Source organism: Zonotrichia albicollis, chromosome 3 (genome assembly GCF_047830755.1).
Source record: "Zonotrichia albicollis isolate bZonAlb1 chromosome 3, bZonAlb1.hap1, whole genome shotgun sequence".
Lineage (NCBI taxonomy): Eukaryota > Metazoa > Chordata > Aves > Passeriformes > Passerellidae > Zonotrichia > Zonotrichia albicollis.
The window spans coordinates 313,911-333,380 of record NC_133821.1 but is presented as its reverse complement, the minus strand read 5'-3'; the positions used below and the strand labels follow the sequence as shown (position 1 = coordinate 333,380).

Genomic DNA, 19,470 nt, shown 5'->3' with positions numbered 1-19,470 from the left:
GCTCCTCTGCACCTGCGGGCGCTCTGACCCTCCGGGGTGCTCCTCTCCGTGTGCCTGAGGACACAGGCATGGGGGCTGCCCCATCCCCAGGAAAGGCAGCACTGGGTGTGCCCAATGAAGCAGTAGAGAAATAAGGAAATGAACCCAAATCATCCTCCATTACCTTGCAGCAGTAACCTACTACTTTCTGTGAGCAATGCAGACTGGAAGGAGGAGTCAAGCCAAGATGGAATCAATGGTTCCAAGGGCTGCTAAGGTGCCTCAGCCTAGCTGTGGTTTTGGGCAGACTTGGGAACTGCTGAGGAAGTCCTCTCCGTCCGGCTGGTGTCCTTGGCTGCAGCTGCATCATCCTGCTGTGTAGCATAGCTGGACCCCAATGACAGCTTAGACCATGCCCTAGATGGGATCAGCCCACAGCAGAAGTACATCAGTGCGGGCATGTGTGCGGACATGGGCACAGACATCCATTGTTCTGTGCCCTAGGGCCCCTAAAAGGCTTTACCTGGTCCCTTGAAAAGGCCTTTCCTAGTTACAGGAGAATTGGTGCTTTGGGGAGACCTGTGGAAGACCAGGGTAGTGATGTTGCCATGTGAATGATTTAATCTGCAGTGCCTGCGTGCAAAAGGCAAGTTCCAGCTAAGTGAAAACTGAAGCTTGTCAGAATTTACGTTATCTGCAGCTGCCTGGCAGGTGAAGTGATCAAAATGGTCCCATCTGGGTTGTTCAATGCTGCTTTTCAAATGCTCTTGGCAGATCAGGACTGCCTCTTTCCTGTGCTGAGCTTCATTGGTGCTGCAGTCCACAGTGGTGAGGAGGAGAGTGAGCCTGATCCTGCTTTCCCAGCAGAGCCCTGTTCCAAAGCTTCTTCTCCCTCTGTCTGCATTATGGGGAAGGAACCTCAGGAAAGCCAAGGGTAGAGCTGGCAACTGTAAAACTGTGACTGCACGTGGTTTTACAGGAACAGTTTGCCAGTTATGTCGTCTCTGCAAGGTCCCTTCTCACTTGGTTGCTGTGAGAAGCACTTGGTTATTGCAGAGCTTGCTGTGGTGTTAATGTTGACTGCTCCATAGCCTGTCTTTGCCACCAGGCAAGGATCCCTGGCTAGCCCAGCACTGCTCTGGCCTGTGCAGGAGTGCTCAGACAGGTTACTTGAAAAGCTCAGTGCTGTCGCTGTTAAGTATCAGTGAGCAATGCCATTTTTTTGATAGCAGAAACAGGTGCTCATTATCACTGTGGGACAGTTTATTTTGCATCCTTCCTCCCAAACTACTTAAAAGTCCTTCAGGCTCTATGTCCTTTCCCTGTGCTCCAGGGTGCAGCCCTATGGCTTGTGCAGGGTGACAATTATGCTGTGATTGGGGAATTTTGTGTCTGATGGCCCAAGGCATCACTGTTGGCTGGCTGGCATTCCCAAGCTTCACACACTTTCTGGATCAGTGCTGGACATGGAAAAGGACATGCTGTGGCACTTAGGACAATCCTGGGAATTCTGGATTGTCTGTGCAAAGGCTGCATGGTCTGCTTTGGGAGCAGTGATGGCATTTACATTTGTGGGTTCAGTCTATAAATAATAAGTACTGAGAGTGCAAATTCTCCACACATTTAATTATCACTTGGGTATTTGGGATTTTGGCCAGGCAAAATTCAATTTGCAATCACAAATCAGGAACTAATGCATCTAAATTGTATTATATGCCTTGCAGTGCCTTGTACTTAGAATTCAGTGGGGAAATCCAGCAGCAGCCTCGAGATCTCAGCCTCACCTCTATAGGCTGGCCTGCAGGCTCTGGACTCCCAGCCTGCCCCTAGCAAATCTGAGGTTCTGGGGGTGGTGCTGGCAGCAGGAGAACGCCCTGCCCATGATGCAGGAGCCCCCTGTACCTGCATCACATCAGCCGGCTGTCACCTTCCTCTGCCCACCAGAGGAACACACCAGCCAGGACTCCCAGCACATCAGCAATTGACCTCTGCAGCTGGGAAAGGTTTGGATTGATTCTGCCCGTGCAGAATCTGCCCCATACTTCATACTGTATAAATATTATTGATAAAATGAAACCCACAAGAGATGTGTGGGGTTTGCGTCCCTAATCTAAGCTTTAGTTAGCTGCTAACTGGTGTGAGGTGAGCATTCACAGATTTAGGAAAGCATGACGTGACCTGCAATATCTGGGTCCTGATCTGGGGGTCCTGGAGCTCTGTAACTACTCTCCTCCTGGGACACAACACTCCTGCAACTCTTTCCCCACATTGTGGCTGCCCTTTTTTCCTGCTCCACAGCATCCCATGGCCAGTTGTGAACCAGCTGTGCCTATGGGAGCCGCTGGCAACTGTGGCTGTGATCAGATGGCCTTGTCCTGCTGGGCACTGCCCCTCAGACAGTGCCTGCCTGGCCTTGTCCTGCTGGGCATTGCCCCTCAGACAGAGCCTGCCCGGCCTTGTCCTTGCCCCTCAAACAGTGGCTCAGTGGCCCTGTCCTTGCCCCCCAAACAGTGCCTGCCCGGCCCTGTCCTTGCCCCCCAAACAGTGCCTGCCCGGCCTTGTCCTTGCCCCTCAAACAGTGCCTGCCCGGCCTTGTCCTTGCCCCTCAGACAGTGCCTGCCTGGGCTGGAGGAGGGCTGGGCAGGGTGTGGATGCCAGACCTGCCCCTGCACCCCCAGACCCTGTCTCCCAACCAGCCCCATGCCTGCCCACCCTGTCCTCCCTCTCTCCAGGGCTGCCTGGCTGCTGTCTCCATGTTCACTGAAAGGAAATGTCCACAGTTGCTGTGAGGGTTCATTCCCACTCACTTTGTCAAGTCTGTGTGCTGGCTGCTGTGTCCTCCATTTCTCTCCCATGGAAGTGGGAATGAACACACTGGTTCCCTGTGAGGATAATTACAATGGAGAGCAAACCACAGACATTTTCTATAAGGCTGCTGCAGGGAAGTGCCCTATGGTCCTCAGCCAAGGAACAGGATCAGACCTGTCACCAGTCTGTGGATATCAGCACTTCATAAACACTTCATGAACTTCATTAAATGTGGAAAGTCAATCTGCTAATCATTAATACGCACTGATCATTAATAACTCCTGATCCTCCTTTTGTCTTTGTTTATATATCCTATGATGGCATCTTTTTACCATCTGCTGCATAATTGGATTTGGGGAATTCAGTACTGCCCAAGAACAGACATTTATACCTTCTATCATCACAGGGTATTCTGAAGTCAAGAGTTTTGCTGTGTAATTATGTGCATTGTGAAAAGTAATTTATTCTGTTTCATTCAGACCAGATGCCCAATTACTTCTTCTGGTGCTTCCTAGCTTCTATTGTAAGAAACAAGTAATATCAGTTTGCTGTCTATCTGCACTGCACCATCTGCAGCACAGCAGACCCCAGTCATCTTTCACAACTGATAATTTCTTTTTTACCCTTTTAGTATGGGACAACTAGACAGCATATGGTGTTTGAGATGTGGGTTTCCTGTGTGCCAATGTATTCATAATAGTGTTACTACTCAGCCCTTTCCCAGTTCATTTACAGCACATGAAGCCACCAAAGCCTGGTGAAGGTGAAAAGCCAAGTGATCTGACAGGTCTATCAACAGCAAAAGCACTCAGCAGTGTCATGGTCAGTGAGCACACAACTGATTAAAGTCGATGAGCAGCTCTATTAAAGCCCACCCCTAGGAAAGAGTTTATTTGTTATTGCTCAGATAAAAGCACAAAGCGCTGAACGTGAGGCACTTAGCCCTCTTCATCAAGAGAATGGAGGACTGGGCAAACACTGAGCCTCTGCCAAGGCAGAGGCTGCTCTGCAGTGAGCAGCTGCCATACAAAAGGGGGGGTTGTGGCTCTCTGCAATGGACACACAGCCTGCAAGGACCCTGCTCTGGCTCCGTGCCCCATTCCCTGCCTGTTAGTACTGGGATCTCCTCTGGATACCAGTGCCTATCAAAGCTGGGCTGACCCTGCCTGGGTACCAGTGCCCATCAAAGCTGGGCTCACCCTGCCTGGGTACCAGTGCCCATCAAAGCTGCCCCATCACTCTCCCCCTCAGCTGGGCAGGGAAGAGAAAGTATAATGATACACTCATGGATTGGGATAAGGACAGGGAGAGCTCACTCACCCAGTTACTGTCATGGGCAAAACAGACTCAATTTTGGGAAATTACTTTAATTTATTACCAATCAAGCCAAAGTAGGGCACTGAGTAATAAAACCAAATAATAAAACCACATTCTCATTAACCCTCCTGTCTTGCCCAGCTTAGCTTCACTCCCCATTTCTCTCCCTCCTGCCCCTTAGCAGTGCAGTGGGACAGGGAATGGGATCAATTCATCACAGCATGTCTCTGGCACTGCTTCCTTCTCAGGGGGAGGGTCCTCACACTCTTCCTCTGCTGTCCCATGGCTCCTCCATGGGCTGCGGGTGGGTCTCTGCTCCTGACTGCATCTTTTTGGGCTCTGGGTGGGTCCCTGCTACCCCTGGACCCCAAGGGCTGCAGGGGAATCCCTGCTCCAGAGCCTGGGGCACCTCCTCTCATTCCTGCTGCATGGCCTGGGGCACTGCAGGGCTGTTCTCTCACATACCCTGGCTCCTCTCTCTGGCTGCTGCTGTGCACAGTTTTTCCCTTCTCAAATCCCAGAGGCACTGCCACCACTGCTGATGGGCTCTGCCTTGGCCAACAGCAGGTCTGTCTTGGGGTCAGCTGGCTTTGGCTCTGCTGGACGTGGGGGAAGCTTCTAGAAGGTTCTCACAGAAGCCATCCCTGTAACCCCCTCCTCTACCAAAACCCTGCCATGCAAACCCAATACAATTCCCTTAAGAGGGAGTTTTGGGCAAAGCAGCTTATGGTGAAAGCCTAAATTAGGCTGAGTTGTTTAGCCTAGAAGTTATGAAACTGAGGGGGATGTGCTGACAGCTTCTCTTTCAATGCCTGACAGCTGCCAAGCATCTCTGTGGCTGCTGCAGAGGCTGGCATGGCCTGTTCCACGTCAGGGGCAGAGCTTCAGTCCCTGCTGGCTTGGCCCACATGGGTCCAGGGCTGATTGTCCTCTCAGGATGAGACTGCAGAATGTGGATTTCATTTCCAGCCACTCCTCCACCTCTTTCTTGCTGCCATTCTCCTGACTCCCTCTCCCTGGCATTGCTTCTGACAGCGCCAAAGTAATTTGCCAGCTGCATCACTGGCACTGGGATCTGCTCCTTGTGTTTGCTTGTGCTGACTGTTCCCATAATTTGGGAGCAGAGATGAGGTTTGGGAGAAGGGGGAGAGCATGTGCTTGGCAGCCAGCCTGGCTGTGCCCCCTGTTTGTGCTCAGTGCAGTGCTGACCCCACCTGCCCTGCTGTGCAGGGCTCCACCAGCCTGGGGCAGAGCCAAGGGGGCAGGAGGGGAACCCTGGGCAATGCCTGTGCCTCCATGGCATGGGACGGGGACATGGGCACAGTGACACAGGGCACTGACACAGTGACACAGGGCACTGACACAGTGACACGGGGCCCTGGCACAGTGACACAGGGCACTGGGAGCCCCTGTGACTGAGAGCCACTGTGTGCACCAGGCCTGGCAGGGGTGTGGTGCCACAGAATCTCCCTCTCCTGCTCAGAGGCTGCTCGGGGCAATCCTTGCCTCAGGGGCTGGTGATGGAGGTGGCCGGGGACAGGAGAGACTGGACCCAGCCACCCACCCGGGTGCAGATCAGTCCCAGAGCTCTGAGCCAGCCCCTGTGCCAGGGATGTGCCCTGTCCCTGCAGCAGGCAGGGCGTGGGGCAGCAGGTGGAGCTGGGGCACGGGGCTGGAGGTGCCCTCCTGCTTTCCTGTGCAAGTGCCCTCCCTGCTCTGCCTGTGGAAGTGCCCTCCTGCTCTGCCTGTGGAAGTGCCCTCCTGCTTTCCTGTGGAAGTGCCCTCCCTGCTTTCTTGTGGAAGTGCCCTCCTGCTTTCCTGTGGAAGTGCCCTCCCTGCTTTCCTGTGCAAGTGCCCTCCCTGCTCTGCCTGGGGAAGTGCCCTCCTGCTCTGCCTGTGGAAGTGCCCTCCTGCTTTCCTGTGGAGGTGCCCTCCCTGCTTTCCTGTGGAAGTGCCCTCCCTGCTTTCCTGTGGAAGTGCTCTCCCTGCTTGGCCTGTGCTCTGCAGCAGCTCTGGGGCCGGGGCCAGGGTCAGGGTCAGGGTGGCTGCAGTCTGTCCTGAAAGATGGTGTTTGGTGTAGCATGGCAAGATGTTTTGATGAGGAAGGGGGTCAGCAGTAAGATCCTGTAGGCTTTCAGGATATCCCCATTTTGATCACCAATGCAAACCATCTTTGGGGGGCTGCAAGGACAATATATAGATGTCATTCGGGCTCTTTTCATTTTGTAATACAGAATTTCATCTGCCATTTCATCTCCCAACCACTCAGTATTCTAAGATGCTCTAGCCCTTCTTCATGGTTACCTTTTCTTTTTTACTGCCCCATGTAATCCTCAAGCCTGACCTTAGTCCCTGCCTGTTTACTTCCTGTGCCATGAGGGAAAGATTTTGGACAGTCCAGTGTTAATGTGGATCCCTGTAGGGCTCCCCCAGTGTCCTCACTCCCCTGCAAATGCCAAATGTCTCATCCAAATGCTTCCTCTAGCCCTTAACAAGACAACCATCCTGCTTAATGCATGGCAGCCTTGCTTTTTAAAGAGGTCCAGGGCCTTGTCAAATGTTTTTGGAAATTCCAGCTGCAGCACAATCAGATTGAAGATATTCAGCCCTGAGGTTCCCAGCATAGGCAGGACCTGGAGCTGCTGGGGTGGGACCAGAGGAGGCCACGGAGCTGCTGCAGGGCTGGGAGGGCTGGGGGGGCTCAGTCTGGGAACAGAAGGATCCAGGGAGAGCTCAGAGCCCCTCAGTGCCCACAGGAATGATGGACATGGACTATTCAGCAGGGCCTGGTGCAATAGGACAAGGAGCGATGGTTTAAACTGAAGGAAATCAACTTAGAGTAGATGTAAGGAAGTTTTTCACAATGAGTGTGGCCAGAGACACATACAGGCTGCCCAGAGAGGTGGTGAGTGTCCCCATGTTGCAGTAAAACACATGGGATCCAGTTTCTTCATGCAGAAAAAGCCCATTCTCTATTTACAAAGCTCATATTTGTAGTAAATATTAGAAGGTACCATGTTAGAGTTAATTGACTAACAATATACTGATATTTAGTTTATTGGTTGGTGAATGACTGGGATGCATGTTTGTTAAATCTCTCTATTTTTGGTTAGTTCACATATTTTGTTTTTTGATTTTTATGGGACAGATTTCTTGTTTATTACAGGTGCAGGCAGTTTTCTTACTAGAATAGTTTGTTGTGCTAACTGCTTTCATTCTTATGATTTTTTATATGGGAAGTTACAAGCTAACTGCTAGCTTAGCTAGACTGCTAGGGCCTAAACTATATTTTATAAGGTCTTTTTTTAATACTGTCTTTACCTGTATGCAACATCCCATCCCTGGAAGCATTCAAGGTCAGGTTTGAAATAAACAGGGCCAGGTGACTTCTCCTTTATAATGCCTTTATTAAAAGTGATCAGCTCAGGATTGGGCGGCCCGGCAGGGCTGCAGTCCCCGTCGCGTCTCCCAGGGCGACTCAGAGGAGGAGGGAATGCGCAGCTCTGTCCACGAGGAGCAGAGCCGGGGATCCAGTCCTCGTGGGAGCCTTAGGGCTTGAGGTCCCTGTCAGATGTTGCTCCTGTGAGCTTCCCAGATGGCTGGTCCCGGCGTTGGGACCACTCCCTGCTCAGGGCGAGAGGGGCTCCGCATCTCTGCAGGCTCAGCACTTGGCTCCTCATGTCCAGACATCATTTTAGTCTCTCAATTCTTATTTGGCTCGTTGTTTTTGGGGTTTTCTCGTTGCATTTCGAGTCGGGGTCCCACAAAGCTTTCTGGACTTTGGAGTCACTTTGCATAACCCTCCCCCACCCTCTCAGGTGTCTTCCCTATGCTGTAAGAGAGCACAGCCTCGGGGGAAGGGTCCACCGCACACAGCCAGGCTTTTTACTAATACAAAAGAAGAGATAAGCCTCAACGACCCGGTATTACAATAACAAAGCACTAAGTATCCTGGCAGAGACCGACCTGACGGCGTCCCTGCAACTCCCTCCCACAAAAAAAACATTAACTGAATTTTTGTTCATAACAGGTTGGATGGGGTTCTGAGCAACCTGATCTAGTAGAAGACAATCTTGCTCATGGCAGGGCCTTGGCCTGGTTGACACTTAAAGGTGACATTGAAACCTTCCAACCCCAAGCGTTTCATGATTCCATGTGTGGAAACGTCTTCTTTGACGTTTACCTTTTTACCAAGTACCTGAACCAGACAAAGTCTGTCTCCCATTCACATCCTTTCCCTGCATGTGAGCCCTCCTCCTTCCTGCAGCCCTTACTGAGCACGGGCTGGGCTCAGGTGAGGTGAAGGAGCTGCTGACAAAAACAGCACCACGGGTGCCACCTGTCCTGGCCACCACCCCCTGGCACCACGGGTGCCACCTGTCCTGCCCGGGGCGGCTCTGCCTGCCCGGGCTGTGCCCAGGGGCAGCCGAGGGACCAGCCCACGCTGCAGGGGCACAGAGGACCAAGAGCCTCCTTGGCCATGGGGAGGAACTGGATAAAAACAGGACTGGCTGTGATTTTCCTAAGCTTTACTTTGGGTCTGCCTCCCCAGGAATCACTGGGACCTGTCCCTGGTTCTGGTCATGGTCCAGTGTCCGAATAACTGCCTGGCTTTTGTTACCTGCTCCAAAGAAAGACAGAGGCTTGCTTCTGAAATGCAACTGCATTCTTTGAAAACAGAAGCCTTCAATTTAGAAGACCTTTGAGCATAACTCAGATGGGTTTTTGGACTCAATCCAGCATGCATAAAAAAGGACACTGTGCTAATTAATGTCTCAGCAGAGCTGTCCAATATAGCCACCGCCCCTCCAATCTCACTCTCATTCCTCTATATTTTAATGAGAAGATTGACCTACTTAATTCTGAAAGCAGCTGGCTCTCAGAGCCAAGCAACACTTGGAGAAATAATGTCATGTTTAGTGCTGGTTTCATTACCCGCATCAGTCCCACAGCACCCCAGGATGACATTAACCCTGCACTGGCCAGGAAGGGCAGGTCACTGAGCAAGCACCGAGGACCAGACTGCTCCAGAAGGCCATGGCTCTGCTCCCCAACACTGCAGTGGCACAGGGACACATTTGATCATAGGTAATGTCACTCCAAGGACAGTGAAGCAAAGCAAGAGTGGGCCTGGCACAGGTGTGGTGTCCTCACCAATGGAGAAATGTTAAACTAATGGGATGCACCCCAGGCTGGCAGTGAGAGTTGAGTGCACGACTGCAATGATTTCATCCTCACATGCCACACTCAGCACCAGACTGTTCCATGCAGGCAGGAGTGACAAACTGCACTGGGTATCTCTGTGGGAAGTGCACCCCGTGTCAGTTTCCTCTCAACAGAACAGCTCCATTTTTTTGCAACATTATTAAATGGCATTATTAAAAGAGCTTAAATCTTAAAGCTACTGCATTGCATAACTTGCAGGAAGGATGGTAAGTGATCTCATGAAAATTACTGAATTATTAACGACATTTAACAAATCTTGGAACAACGGGGAAATCCTTAAGGATTAAGAAAAACCAAAACAGAACAACTCCCAAACCAAAATATATTCTCTCTCCTCCTCCAAAAAATCCCTCCAGGCCCCCAAAGCAAAACTAAAGTGTGCCAATATTTAAAAAAAGACAAACTGTGTGATGAGTGTAAGCACAGCTTAGTCTGTCTCCCAGACACACCAACAACTGACATCCAAGGGCCTCATAAGTAAGACCCAGCCAATGTGGTTTCACAGAGAAGAATTTTCTGTAAATATTATTCTTTAATTAATTACAAGTCCATTTTGGTAAAAGTAGCTGTTGACATCATAAATTTCTCTAAGGCCTTGGTTTTGGCCCCACATGTTATACAAGCATTGGTGGAGTACATTAAATGCTTGATATTAAGTAATTGTAAATAAGGATTTGTCCTAGAGAATCCCATACTCTGCAGTTATTTGACATCTTTATCAAGAATGTTAATGAAATTATATAACAATTGCAAAGAGAATCTGCATATTAAACCCAAGCTTTCTGGAAAAGTTACTGTACAAAATGTAGTTATTAAGGTATCTGCTAGAGTAGTTCTGTGAAATACACCACAATGTTTCAGAATGTGTTCATCATGTGCTGTCTGGCCTTAAACTCTGCTGAGTTTCTAGAAACAAAAGAAATGAGTTCTCAGAGGCATTTGCAGAACAACTGAAAAATGTGCTTAAGAGGGTAAAAGTGAATATTAACAGTGTAGTGAGGGAGCTGAGGACCAGAAGAAGTAGGTGAGAGTAGAGCAAGGTCATCCTCGTATCTTACATAAACCAGACTGTTACAGAACACTGCAGCTGGTTCCTGGTTCATCCCCCTGGACTTAAAAAGTGAAAAATGCACCAACTGATACATGTCACCAAAGAACAATGCACCACAGAGAAAAAAAAAGCTGTTTTGACTGACACTAGCAGGCCTCTTTAGCTCATACAGCAAATTATGTGTGGAGTTAATTATGACTACAAATCAAATATGCAGGAAGAAATTTCTGCTACCCTTAAGCTATTTCTGTTACCAGGACTCAACAGTGTGGGATACAGAGGCTGAAATAAAACAAGTGCCAATGAGAAGACACAGCATTTTTAGTACAATGAACCACTGCAACAAGTACTGAGTGACCAGCCAGTCTCTTTTGTTACTTCTGATTCCTTCAGAACCAGACCTCTTCCCCACACGTACTTGCTCAGTAAATTGGTAACAGCAAGGAGCCGTTTGTGGGCAGCGCTCCTCCAGGGCCTGCTGCTCATCTGAGCTGTTGGTGCAATTCATCTTCTGGAGGAGAGGGATGGCACCCAGAGAAACCTGGGGAATCCACGGATGGAGAGCAGCCCGGGGACGAGGGATAACAAACCTGGGCCAACACAACGTGGCCGAGCACCGGCAGCGCAGGAACCACCAGGGCCCGGGGCTGCCTCTGCAGCAGGCGAGGTGAGGGAGGCGGTTCTGCCTCTCTGCTGGATCCCCTGCCCTCAGAGCACAGCAGCAATGCTGCCCTGGCCCCAATGCAGCAGCATGCAGCGGCACAGCAGCAATGCTGCCCTGGCCCCACTGCAGCAGCACGCAGGAGCTCCAGGACAGATCTCTCTCCTCACAAACTGTGCACTGGCAGCAGTGCCACCAGCTCAGACCAGCTTGAGCCAGTCCCACAAACAATCTGTTATGGTGCTGATGACATGGATGGATCCTTGGAGAATGCTTTTTTCCATGTGCCATGCTACTGAAGTAACTACAAAACCCAAGTGCTCACAAAGTATTCATGTCTAGAGAGCAGGCCTAGTTAGTAACTCTAAAATGACAGGAACCAGGACTCCAGACTGAAAATCACTATGAAAAACTTTCTTTAATTCCTGGCTTTATTGTACTCGGTGGGAATGCAGTGAACGTTTGCTCCAAGTACAGCACTGTGGAGCTCTGAAGAGAAACCACAAAGACGGCTGAAGAGCACCAGAGAATGTAGGGCAACCCTGCAGTAGGACAGCCCTGCAGCGGGACAGACAGCCCTGCAGGCGGGACAGACAGCCCTGCAGCGGGACAGACAGCCCTGCAGCAGGACAGACAGCCCTGCAGCAGGACAGCCCTGCAGGCGGGACAGACAGCCCTGCAGCAGGACAGACAGCCATGCAGCAGGACAGCCCTGCAGCAGGACAGACAGCCATGCAGCAGCTGGGCTGTGCTGGGGGAGGAGGGATGGCACCAAGAACACCACACAGCAAACAGACAAGAAACCACATTCTCGCACTGGTGACATTTTATTTTGTTGTCTTCTGCTCTTGCCCATCTCACTGCAGACTCTACACCCCTGCACAGTCTCCACATCTGCTTTCAGCACAGCACGTGCAAACGCAGCAGAACCTGTTCCAAAGGCAGCTCTGGAGACCCCCTTGGCCCTGCATTATCCCCTGCTGTCAGAACAATGGGATTGTGCTGGTACTGACACACAGGTACAAACCTGCCTGCTCCCCACACACTGCCATGCCTTCCCTGGCAATCTCAGCACCAGCAACTTTGTCCCACAGTGCAAATTCTGCAATTTTCTGGTATGGTGGGTCTTTGGATGACAAAGTCTGGAGAGCTCATTCTTTAAAAACCAGGCCTGCCTGTGCTGCTGCTTCCTGCCAGCTTCTGTGACATCTGCTGCATTCAGACACTGCATAGGGGGGCTGTGGATGCCCCAGCCCTGGCACTGCTCAAAGCCAGGCCGGGTAAGGCCTGGAGCCACCTGCTCTAGTGAGACGTGTCCCTGCTCAGGGGGTGACACTAAATGATCTTTAAGGTCCATTCCAATCCCTTCACATTCTATGATTTATAGAGACAGAAAGATATCATTCCTTATGGTCCAGAGACAATGCCAACAACATGACTTAAAATGGTGACCCCTCTTCTTTCAACCTTTTCTACACAGGGAAGCCACTGCTATTATAGCTCATTTGCACAGAGAGGCGATGCTGAAAAGAAACAGGTTATGTAAGACAGTGAAGGGGTATCTGCAGAGCAGGGGGAAAAGACACTGTGGGAGCACTGGCATGACAAAGAAGCCATGCTGGCAAGGCAGCCTCGTGGAGCCTGGTCCCAGCACCAGCAGGCTGCTCATGGAGGGATGCACTGATTGCAGTGTGTCTCCCAGGGGAGCATGGAACAGCCTCAACGGGCACACAAAGGCCACCTCAGCACATCAGGTACCAAGGTCTCTAAAAGGCTGGTGAATCTCCAAAGGCTTGAGAGCATTCAGCTGTTGCAGCACTGGAAGACTTTCTACAACATTTAATGTCCAACATAACAGGAGACAGATGCAGGAGGAACAGTGGGTTCCTGACAAGGGTAATAATGACCTTCCATCCCTTCCAAGTCTGGTGCTGAGCCTAAACACTGGGGTATGAAATAGAGCTTTGTGCAACAGGATACAGCAAGCACTGAGAAGGTCTCTTTTGTGGCAGCCTTGCTGACAACAGACAGGAGAGTGACAGGGCAAGGCAGCCTTTGCATTCTGCACAGCACTGTTCTCATGTTCCGTGTGGGTGCATTCTGTGCAAGAAAGGATTTCCCCGCTGAAGAGACCCAAACATTGTGCTAGTCAGTCCCTTTTGAGAAGAACTGTAAAAAAGAACCCTGATCTCACACATCAGAGGAAGATGACAAAACAGACACTTGCTGTACTGGAAACCACTATACAAGCAACTAGTATGACCAAACTGAGGCTGCAACCAGAGCAGGAATCACACTGTGAGTGCCACTGTCCAAAGGAACTTCACGGGCAGAAGCAGCCTCTGCACCGCAGCTTTGGTTTGAACTCCTCACAACTGACCAGATGTTTCAGTATCAAAGTCCCCTGCAGAACTGAGTCACAGTCCCAAAGACATTCAGCTGCTTATATTAGTGCTGTGGGTTATGAGCCTGACAGAAGTGGGGCTTGTAGCTGAAAAGCTTTAGGATTACTCCTTCTCATCTTCTAGGGATTTACTTCGGCCTCGCTTGCGGCTGGTTTTTGGAACTTCAGCTTTCTGTGCAACTTGGGGCGCCCCTTCCTCACTGCCCGTGCTCTCGTTGTGTGCTCGTGGTGGGCGACCTCTCTTACTCCTCCTCGTTTTATCAGCTCCCACAGCAGGGAGCTTCTTGGCAGCCAGGCTGCCAGCTCTCTTCTTTCTGCCCCTGCTCAAAGGACGTTTCTTCCGCTGCTTCTTCTGCTCTTCCCTTTGGCGAATTTTGATTAGCTTCTGAAAGCTTTTGGTGGTCGTGGTATTCACATCAAACCAGTCCTGCAGGTTTAGAAAGCAACAGGTTGGTACTGATCGTGGTGGAAATACCAAATAAAGCCTATCAGGGCTTACAACATAGCTGCCTTGTGGGACAAGGTTTCCCTGAAAGGTAAGATCTGGAAAGACAACTGCCTAACAACACCCTGTTCTTTGATGTGCCTCCTTAGGTGTCACTGTGTCTCAGAGGATTCAGATTTGATTTGACATTTGCTTAGTTAAGGCACAGGAAATGCTGCAGAGCTGAACAGAGCAGCAGCAGCTTGGGACAAGGCATGTGACATGACACAACACTTACTCCCCAGACTAACACACAGACCAGCTAAGTTTAATGACCCTGTTCCCAACAGGGTCAAAAGTAAAACATGGCACATATCCAGCATTTTTTTCTTAAGACACTCTCCCCACCTCCAGCATCCTGAGTTTGATGTTCCCTCTGCCTGCCTTACCTCAGCGTGCACAGAGTTGATGTGATACTTGACCCCACTCTCTGAAGTGAACTCCTTCTCACACAGGAGACACTTGTATTTACCAGCCACAAAGTCTCCCTGGCATCAAAACAAAAAAAACAAACAAAATTCCATCAAGAGTTGCTGGACCAGGAGGCTGATAACCCTGTAGATTTCATTTAACTCCTGCTCAGATATAATTCAGCAATAAAAACTAGAAGCTCTCATGCATAGCACACAGTTTTAGCCACAGCAGCACTGCCATGAGTGAGCAGCTGTGCCCACAAGGCACAGAACTGCTCTCTGAGATGCCACAAGGTCTCCAGTAGGGCACCTGGAAAAGCTGCTCTTGTGAGCCTACAGGTGGAACTGCTGTGCCATTACAAGGAATGCAGTAAGGGGCTTTCTTTCTCCTGTGTCAGTACAAGGAATGCAGTAAGGTGCTTTCTCCTGCTCTCAGGTATTGTTTACAATGGAACTGCTGTGCCATGACAAGGAATGGCAGCAAGGTGCTTTCTCCTGCTCTCAGGTATTGTTTACAATGGAACTGCTGTGCCATTACAAGGAATGGCAGCAAGGTGCTTTCTCCTGCTCTCAGGTATTGTTTACAATGGAACTGCTGTGCCATTACAAGGAATGGCAGCAAGGCGCTTTCTCCTGCTCTCAGGTATTGTTTACAATGGCAACACCCGCAGCACACAGGGGAGCACCCAAACTGGGGGCTGGAATGAGGTGATCCATAAGAGCCCCCCCAACCCAAACCACTCCATGAATCCATGGACTTGTGAGGATCTCAGATCAGCAGGGGGCAGGACAAGAGCTTGAGGGACATGGACAGTGGGGCTATGAAGAGGAAGGCTACCAACCAAGGTACATGTGCCAAGGTGAGACTTGAGTCCTGAGACACTGCCATACACAGATTCACAACCCTGAAAAAGTAAAAAAAAACAAATGTGAACTACATGCTAGCAAGAAATCACTCCTTCCTAGACAATACAGCATTATTATGTCAGGAGGCCAATCCCCAAAGTGCAAAAGAGAGGTAGAGGGAGGCAGATACCAATCCTCCACTGCCAGAAAGCTTCTGGTAAAAAGACCATTAGAAGAGTAACCTTAGTATTTATACTTCCAGTTTCTGAGCACACTTGGACATAAAAAAGAGACTCCTGCAACAGTTACTCTCATACTCTATCAACAGCCTGACTAAAATGACAGTTTGCTTTCTGCCTGAAGTGCAATGGAGAACAACACAGAGCAGGTCCAAGACACTTCTCCTGCACTGTTCGTGTCTCTGGCACAAAGCAGGAGCACAGCACCCCACTGCCCTGATCTCAGCAGCTTCAGAGGCCTGGCCCATGGGCAGCTCCAGGCAGCAGTGCTGGGGTACCACACTGTGCTCAGCCCCCAGTCCAGGGCCCAGAACAGGAGGCAGGAGCAGGACATGCTGCTGGGTCACTGGTGGTGACAACAGAGCTGCAATTCTGATCTTGAAAATGATGCTATAATTTTAAATGATCATGCTAAATGATGCTGAATACTGGGGAGAAAGTGCTGGGTATAGGGGAGGGGAGGGCACAGGGAAGGCACCACAGGTACACCAAACCCAGAGGGCAGCTGCCACTGACCCTTGGCTCTCTGACAGCAACCACCACATGGAGATGTCCACCACCTCCACCAGTGGGGCCATTTGTTCCCACTGGATCTGACTGGTGACAGTTTTTCACAATGCCTTACAACAAAGCTTTCCAGTCCAAGGGGTCCAAGAGAGCCAGAGAGGGACTTTGGACAAGGACCTGGAATAACAGGACAAGGGGCAATGGCTTCCCACTGCCAGAGGGCAGGACTGGATGGGATACTGGGAAGGAATCCTTCCCTGTCAGGGGCTGAGGCCCTGGCACAGGTTGTCCAGAGAAGCTGTGGCTGCCCCATGCCTGGAAATGCTCAAGGCCAGGTTGAAAAGACCTTAAAGCTGGTCTAGTATAATGAAGAAACTGAAGTGCTGTCCCAGACAAAGTCTCTTCACTCTTGTATTTCCAACTCTACTCCTTCCTTCTGTGAATAGATTTAGATAGAAATGCAGAGGTCTGTCATTTTCCACTATTCAAACCTCCAAATGGACCAACTGCCCACCTGGATGAGAAAACTGTACCAGCCTGACACCAAATTACTGGTTCTCAGGTGTTCACAAACATTCCCAAAAGGATCAACCCAGGGCACTTTGATGCAAAAGACAAAAGGAGCATCCCCAGACATCCCCAAGACTCCACAGGGCCTTGATTACACTAAACAACCATACTGAGATGGAGCAGGATTTGTCTCCCACAGAGAGACCAACTGCAGTTCCAGGATTGTGGGAAGCTGCTGGCTCATACAGAATTGAAATCTATCCCTTCTGGGGCTTCAGAAACAGTTAAAGATTACCTGATTTGGGCAGTGGACTCTTCGGTACATCTTTATCTCCGTTTTCCATTTGCACAGTACATCTTGACTAAACGTGGGCAGTCCAGGACGAGTGTATTTCAGCTGAGACAAAGATGGAATCGAGAGCTGGAAGTAATGCTGCCTGTGCAGAATTTCCTCCTCTAGGCCGAGACAGAAGTGCTATCTCTTCTCCTACTCTAATGGGCAAACTCCCAATAATCAATGTTCTCTTGTCTCACCAACCCTCTAGAAACATAAGTGAATCTGGAAAACCCCACAATATCAGAATCTGAAACCTCTCATTGCCTTGACTACAACAATTGCTCTAAATGTCCTTACCCTGCTGAGATCCATCGTTTTCCTCTGGCTTTCACTGACAGCCTAGAGGACACTACTGGAAACTCTGAAGTCTAAAGCACTGTGAAACAGCACAGCATGTATCAGAGACTGGAAGGATTGCTGGGGCCTTACAGCACGGCAGGAGTGATCCATGACAGCCCCTGTTCCTTGTGTCCCTGGGAATTCCAGCAACAGGACCCTACAGTGATCACAGCCTGCCTGAACAAACACTGCCCCACACAACTGCTGCTGCAGAAATACTGGGGGAGAGAGAGAGAGAGAGAGAGCAGAACCCAGGCCCCACACAACACACTGCTCTCCATGTGCCACAAACACGGAGCAGGAGCCAGTACAACACGCATTAGATGTGGAGGTATAAACTTGAACCCTATGTAGCATTTTTAAGGCCTTGTACCTTCCGGTCATCAGGAATCAAGTCCTGCAGAACTTTTCTTTTGGGCCACTCTTTGGCCAGCTCCTCTCCTGCCAGCTCATGGAGATAGTAGATTGCCACCTTTGCAGATCTCCTCTGCACTCTGCCTGCGCTGTTTTGCTCCCGTTTCATTTCTTTCAGGTTCTCTGTTCTCTCCTCATGGAGGAAGGTGACCTGCAATGAAGGCCCAAAAAGGTGAGTCTCTTTCACTGCTTCCTATTTCAGTTACACTAAATACAGGGAATAAATGTTTTGCCAAACTCCTCATAAACAGGCTACATCAGCTATGGTTTACTGTCACAGACATGGGACAGAAGTGCATCCCATTGGTGACACCGACCCCCAGAACTGCTCACAGGGATCACAGCAGTGAGGCTCAAGCAGAGAGCTTCAAGCAGTTGCTAGTCTTGAAAGGTATTCCATCATTTGCTGTAAAACCCTCATGGACAACCAGACTGCCTGTTCTGCTCCAATGGTGAGTCCTTTAAGAGCAAAGGAAAGCATCTCACAAGTTATGTTAGCATCACTCTTTCATGGAGCCAAAGTCAGGTCATTTTCTGCTGCCGTGCTGATTTACTGTTAGAAACTTCATCCTAGTCATAGAGAAGCAACAGCTGCTGCTAGAAGGAAACTATCAAGGACAAAATAATCCAGGGGCAGAAAAAATGCTAACATTTGTGGTCAGTAATTACCCAACAAAGGAGCAGACAAAAGCCTACACGTGCCTCAAGCCTGAGTGGCTGAAGTCCCACCCCAGTCCCCGATACCCCTGCAGGGTGCACTCACTGGCCCGTGCTTCGATCGCAGGTGGTAGACAAGTCCTGCCTTTGATCTGTAGGCTTTCCCACAGTGATGGCACTTCATAGCCATTTTCTCCAGCTCAGAAGCAGCCTTCCCACATTTTTTAATATGATATAGGTATCCCATTATGCTGGTGAAGCTGCCTGTGCAGCCCTGTCAACACAAAAGGAAAATACATGGAAGAAAACTGTTCTTGAAGGGATTCCATCCCCAGTGTGAACAGGATCCACAGTTTGCCGACCAAAGTACCGGCACTCATTCTGACAGAGCAGAAACAGGCAGGTAGAAAACTTTAAGGCTGCTCAGAAGCAGCCTTCTGTTTGTCTATTCGGACAGACAACATCTGCAACAAAGAATTGGCATTGAAATGACCATTAAAGGTCTCTTTTAACCCAAACCATTCTATGACTCTATGCTACTCTGCCTTAAAAGCATAGCTGGGGTCTTGAAGCAAATCTTGCTCTGGCAGCACCAGAGCACACTCAACAGCACTCTCACATTTCATGTCTATGCATACAACACTGCTGATTAATTGACACTGCTGATTAATTGACACCGCTGATTAATTGACACTTTGCACAATGCAGCTTACCTCCCTTGCACACTTCAGTTTTCCCATTCGTTTCAGAACCTTCCGAAGGCGCTCTCGCTCAAGCTGCTCATCCACTTCTTCTCCCTCCTTCATAATTGGCTAAAGCACAGCAGAAAGATGAATGAAAAACACAGGATGCTCAGCATTCACAATTCTCCTCACAGGGAATTCACTACTCACACTGGGGCAGGAAAGCTTCTAAAATAATTAAATCTCTGCAACTTAATGATTTTACAGACATGTATTTACTATAAGGTGGACTTTCTGTATCTGGGCTGGTTTTGCTGGGGTGGCAGCTGGTGTGGGGCTGTGTTTTGGATCTGTGCTGAGAACTGCTGAGAGCTCAGAGATGGTTTTGCTGTTGCTGAGCAGCCCCTGAGGGCTGCAGAGCACACAGCCAACCCCAACTGACCACCCGACCACGAGGATACTGCAGAGCACACAGCCAACCCCAACTGACCACCCGACCACGAGGATACTGCAGAGCACACTGCCAACCCCAACTGACCACAAGGACACTGCAGAGCACACTGCCAACCCCAACTGACCACCTGACCACAAGGAT

At 50.0% G+C, this 19,470-nt stretch overlaps 1 protein-coding gene across 3 annotated transcripts in view; it reads right to left on the bottom strand.

Annotated features, from left to right (window-relative positions):
- Nucleotides 1-11,435: 11,435 nt before the first annotated feature.
- The window catches only part of ZNF512 (zinc finger protein 512), a 20,522-nt gene continuing 12,487 nt past the window's right edge, over nt 11,436-19,470 (bottom strand). Inside the window, exons 8-16 of one of the 3 annotated variants that reach the window (XM_074536240.1) lie at nt 18,906-19,004; nt 18,299-18,466; nt 17,495-17,686; nt 16,741-16,842; nt 15,186-15,248; nt 14,320-14,418; nt 11,751-13,873; nt 11,658-11,697; nt 11,436-11,600 (exon numbers count right to left, since the gene is read on the bottom strand). In XM_074536240.1, the coding sequence (XP_074392341.1) occupies nt 13,550-13,873; nt 14,320-14,418; nt 15,186-15,248; nt 16,741-16,842; nt 17,495-17,686; nt 18,299-18,466; nt 18,906-19,004 (1,047 nt within the window). In that variant the 3' untranslated portion in view covers nt 11,436-11,600; nt 11,658-11,697; nt 11,751-13,549. Of the gene's footprint in view, nt 11,601-11,657; nt 11,698-11,750; nt 13,874-14,319; nt 14,419-15,185; nt 15,249-16,740; nt 16,843-17,494; nt 17,687-18,298; nt 18,467-18,905; nt 19,005-19,470 lie in introns of those variants that run through there. The other 2 variants (XM_074536239.1, XM_074536241.1) reach the window with 2 other exon arrangements.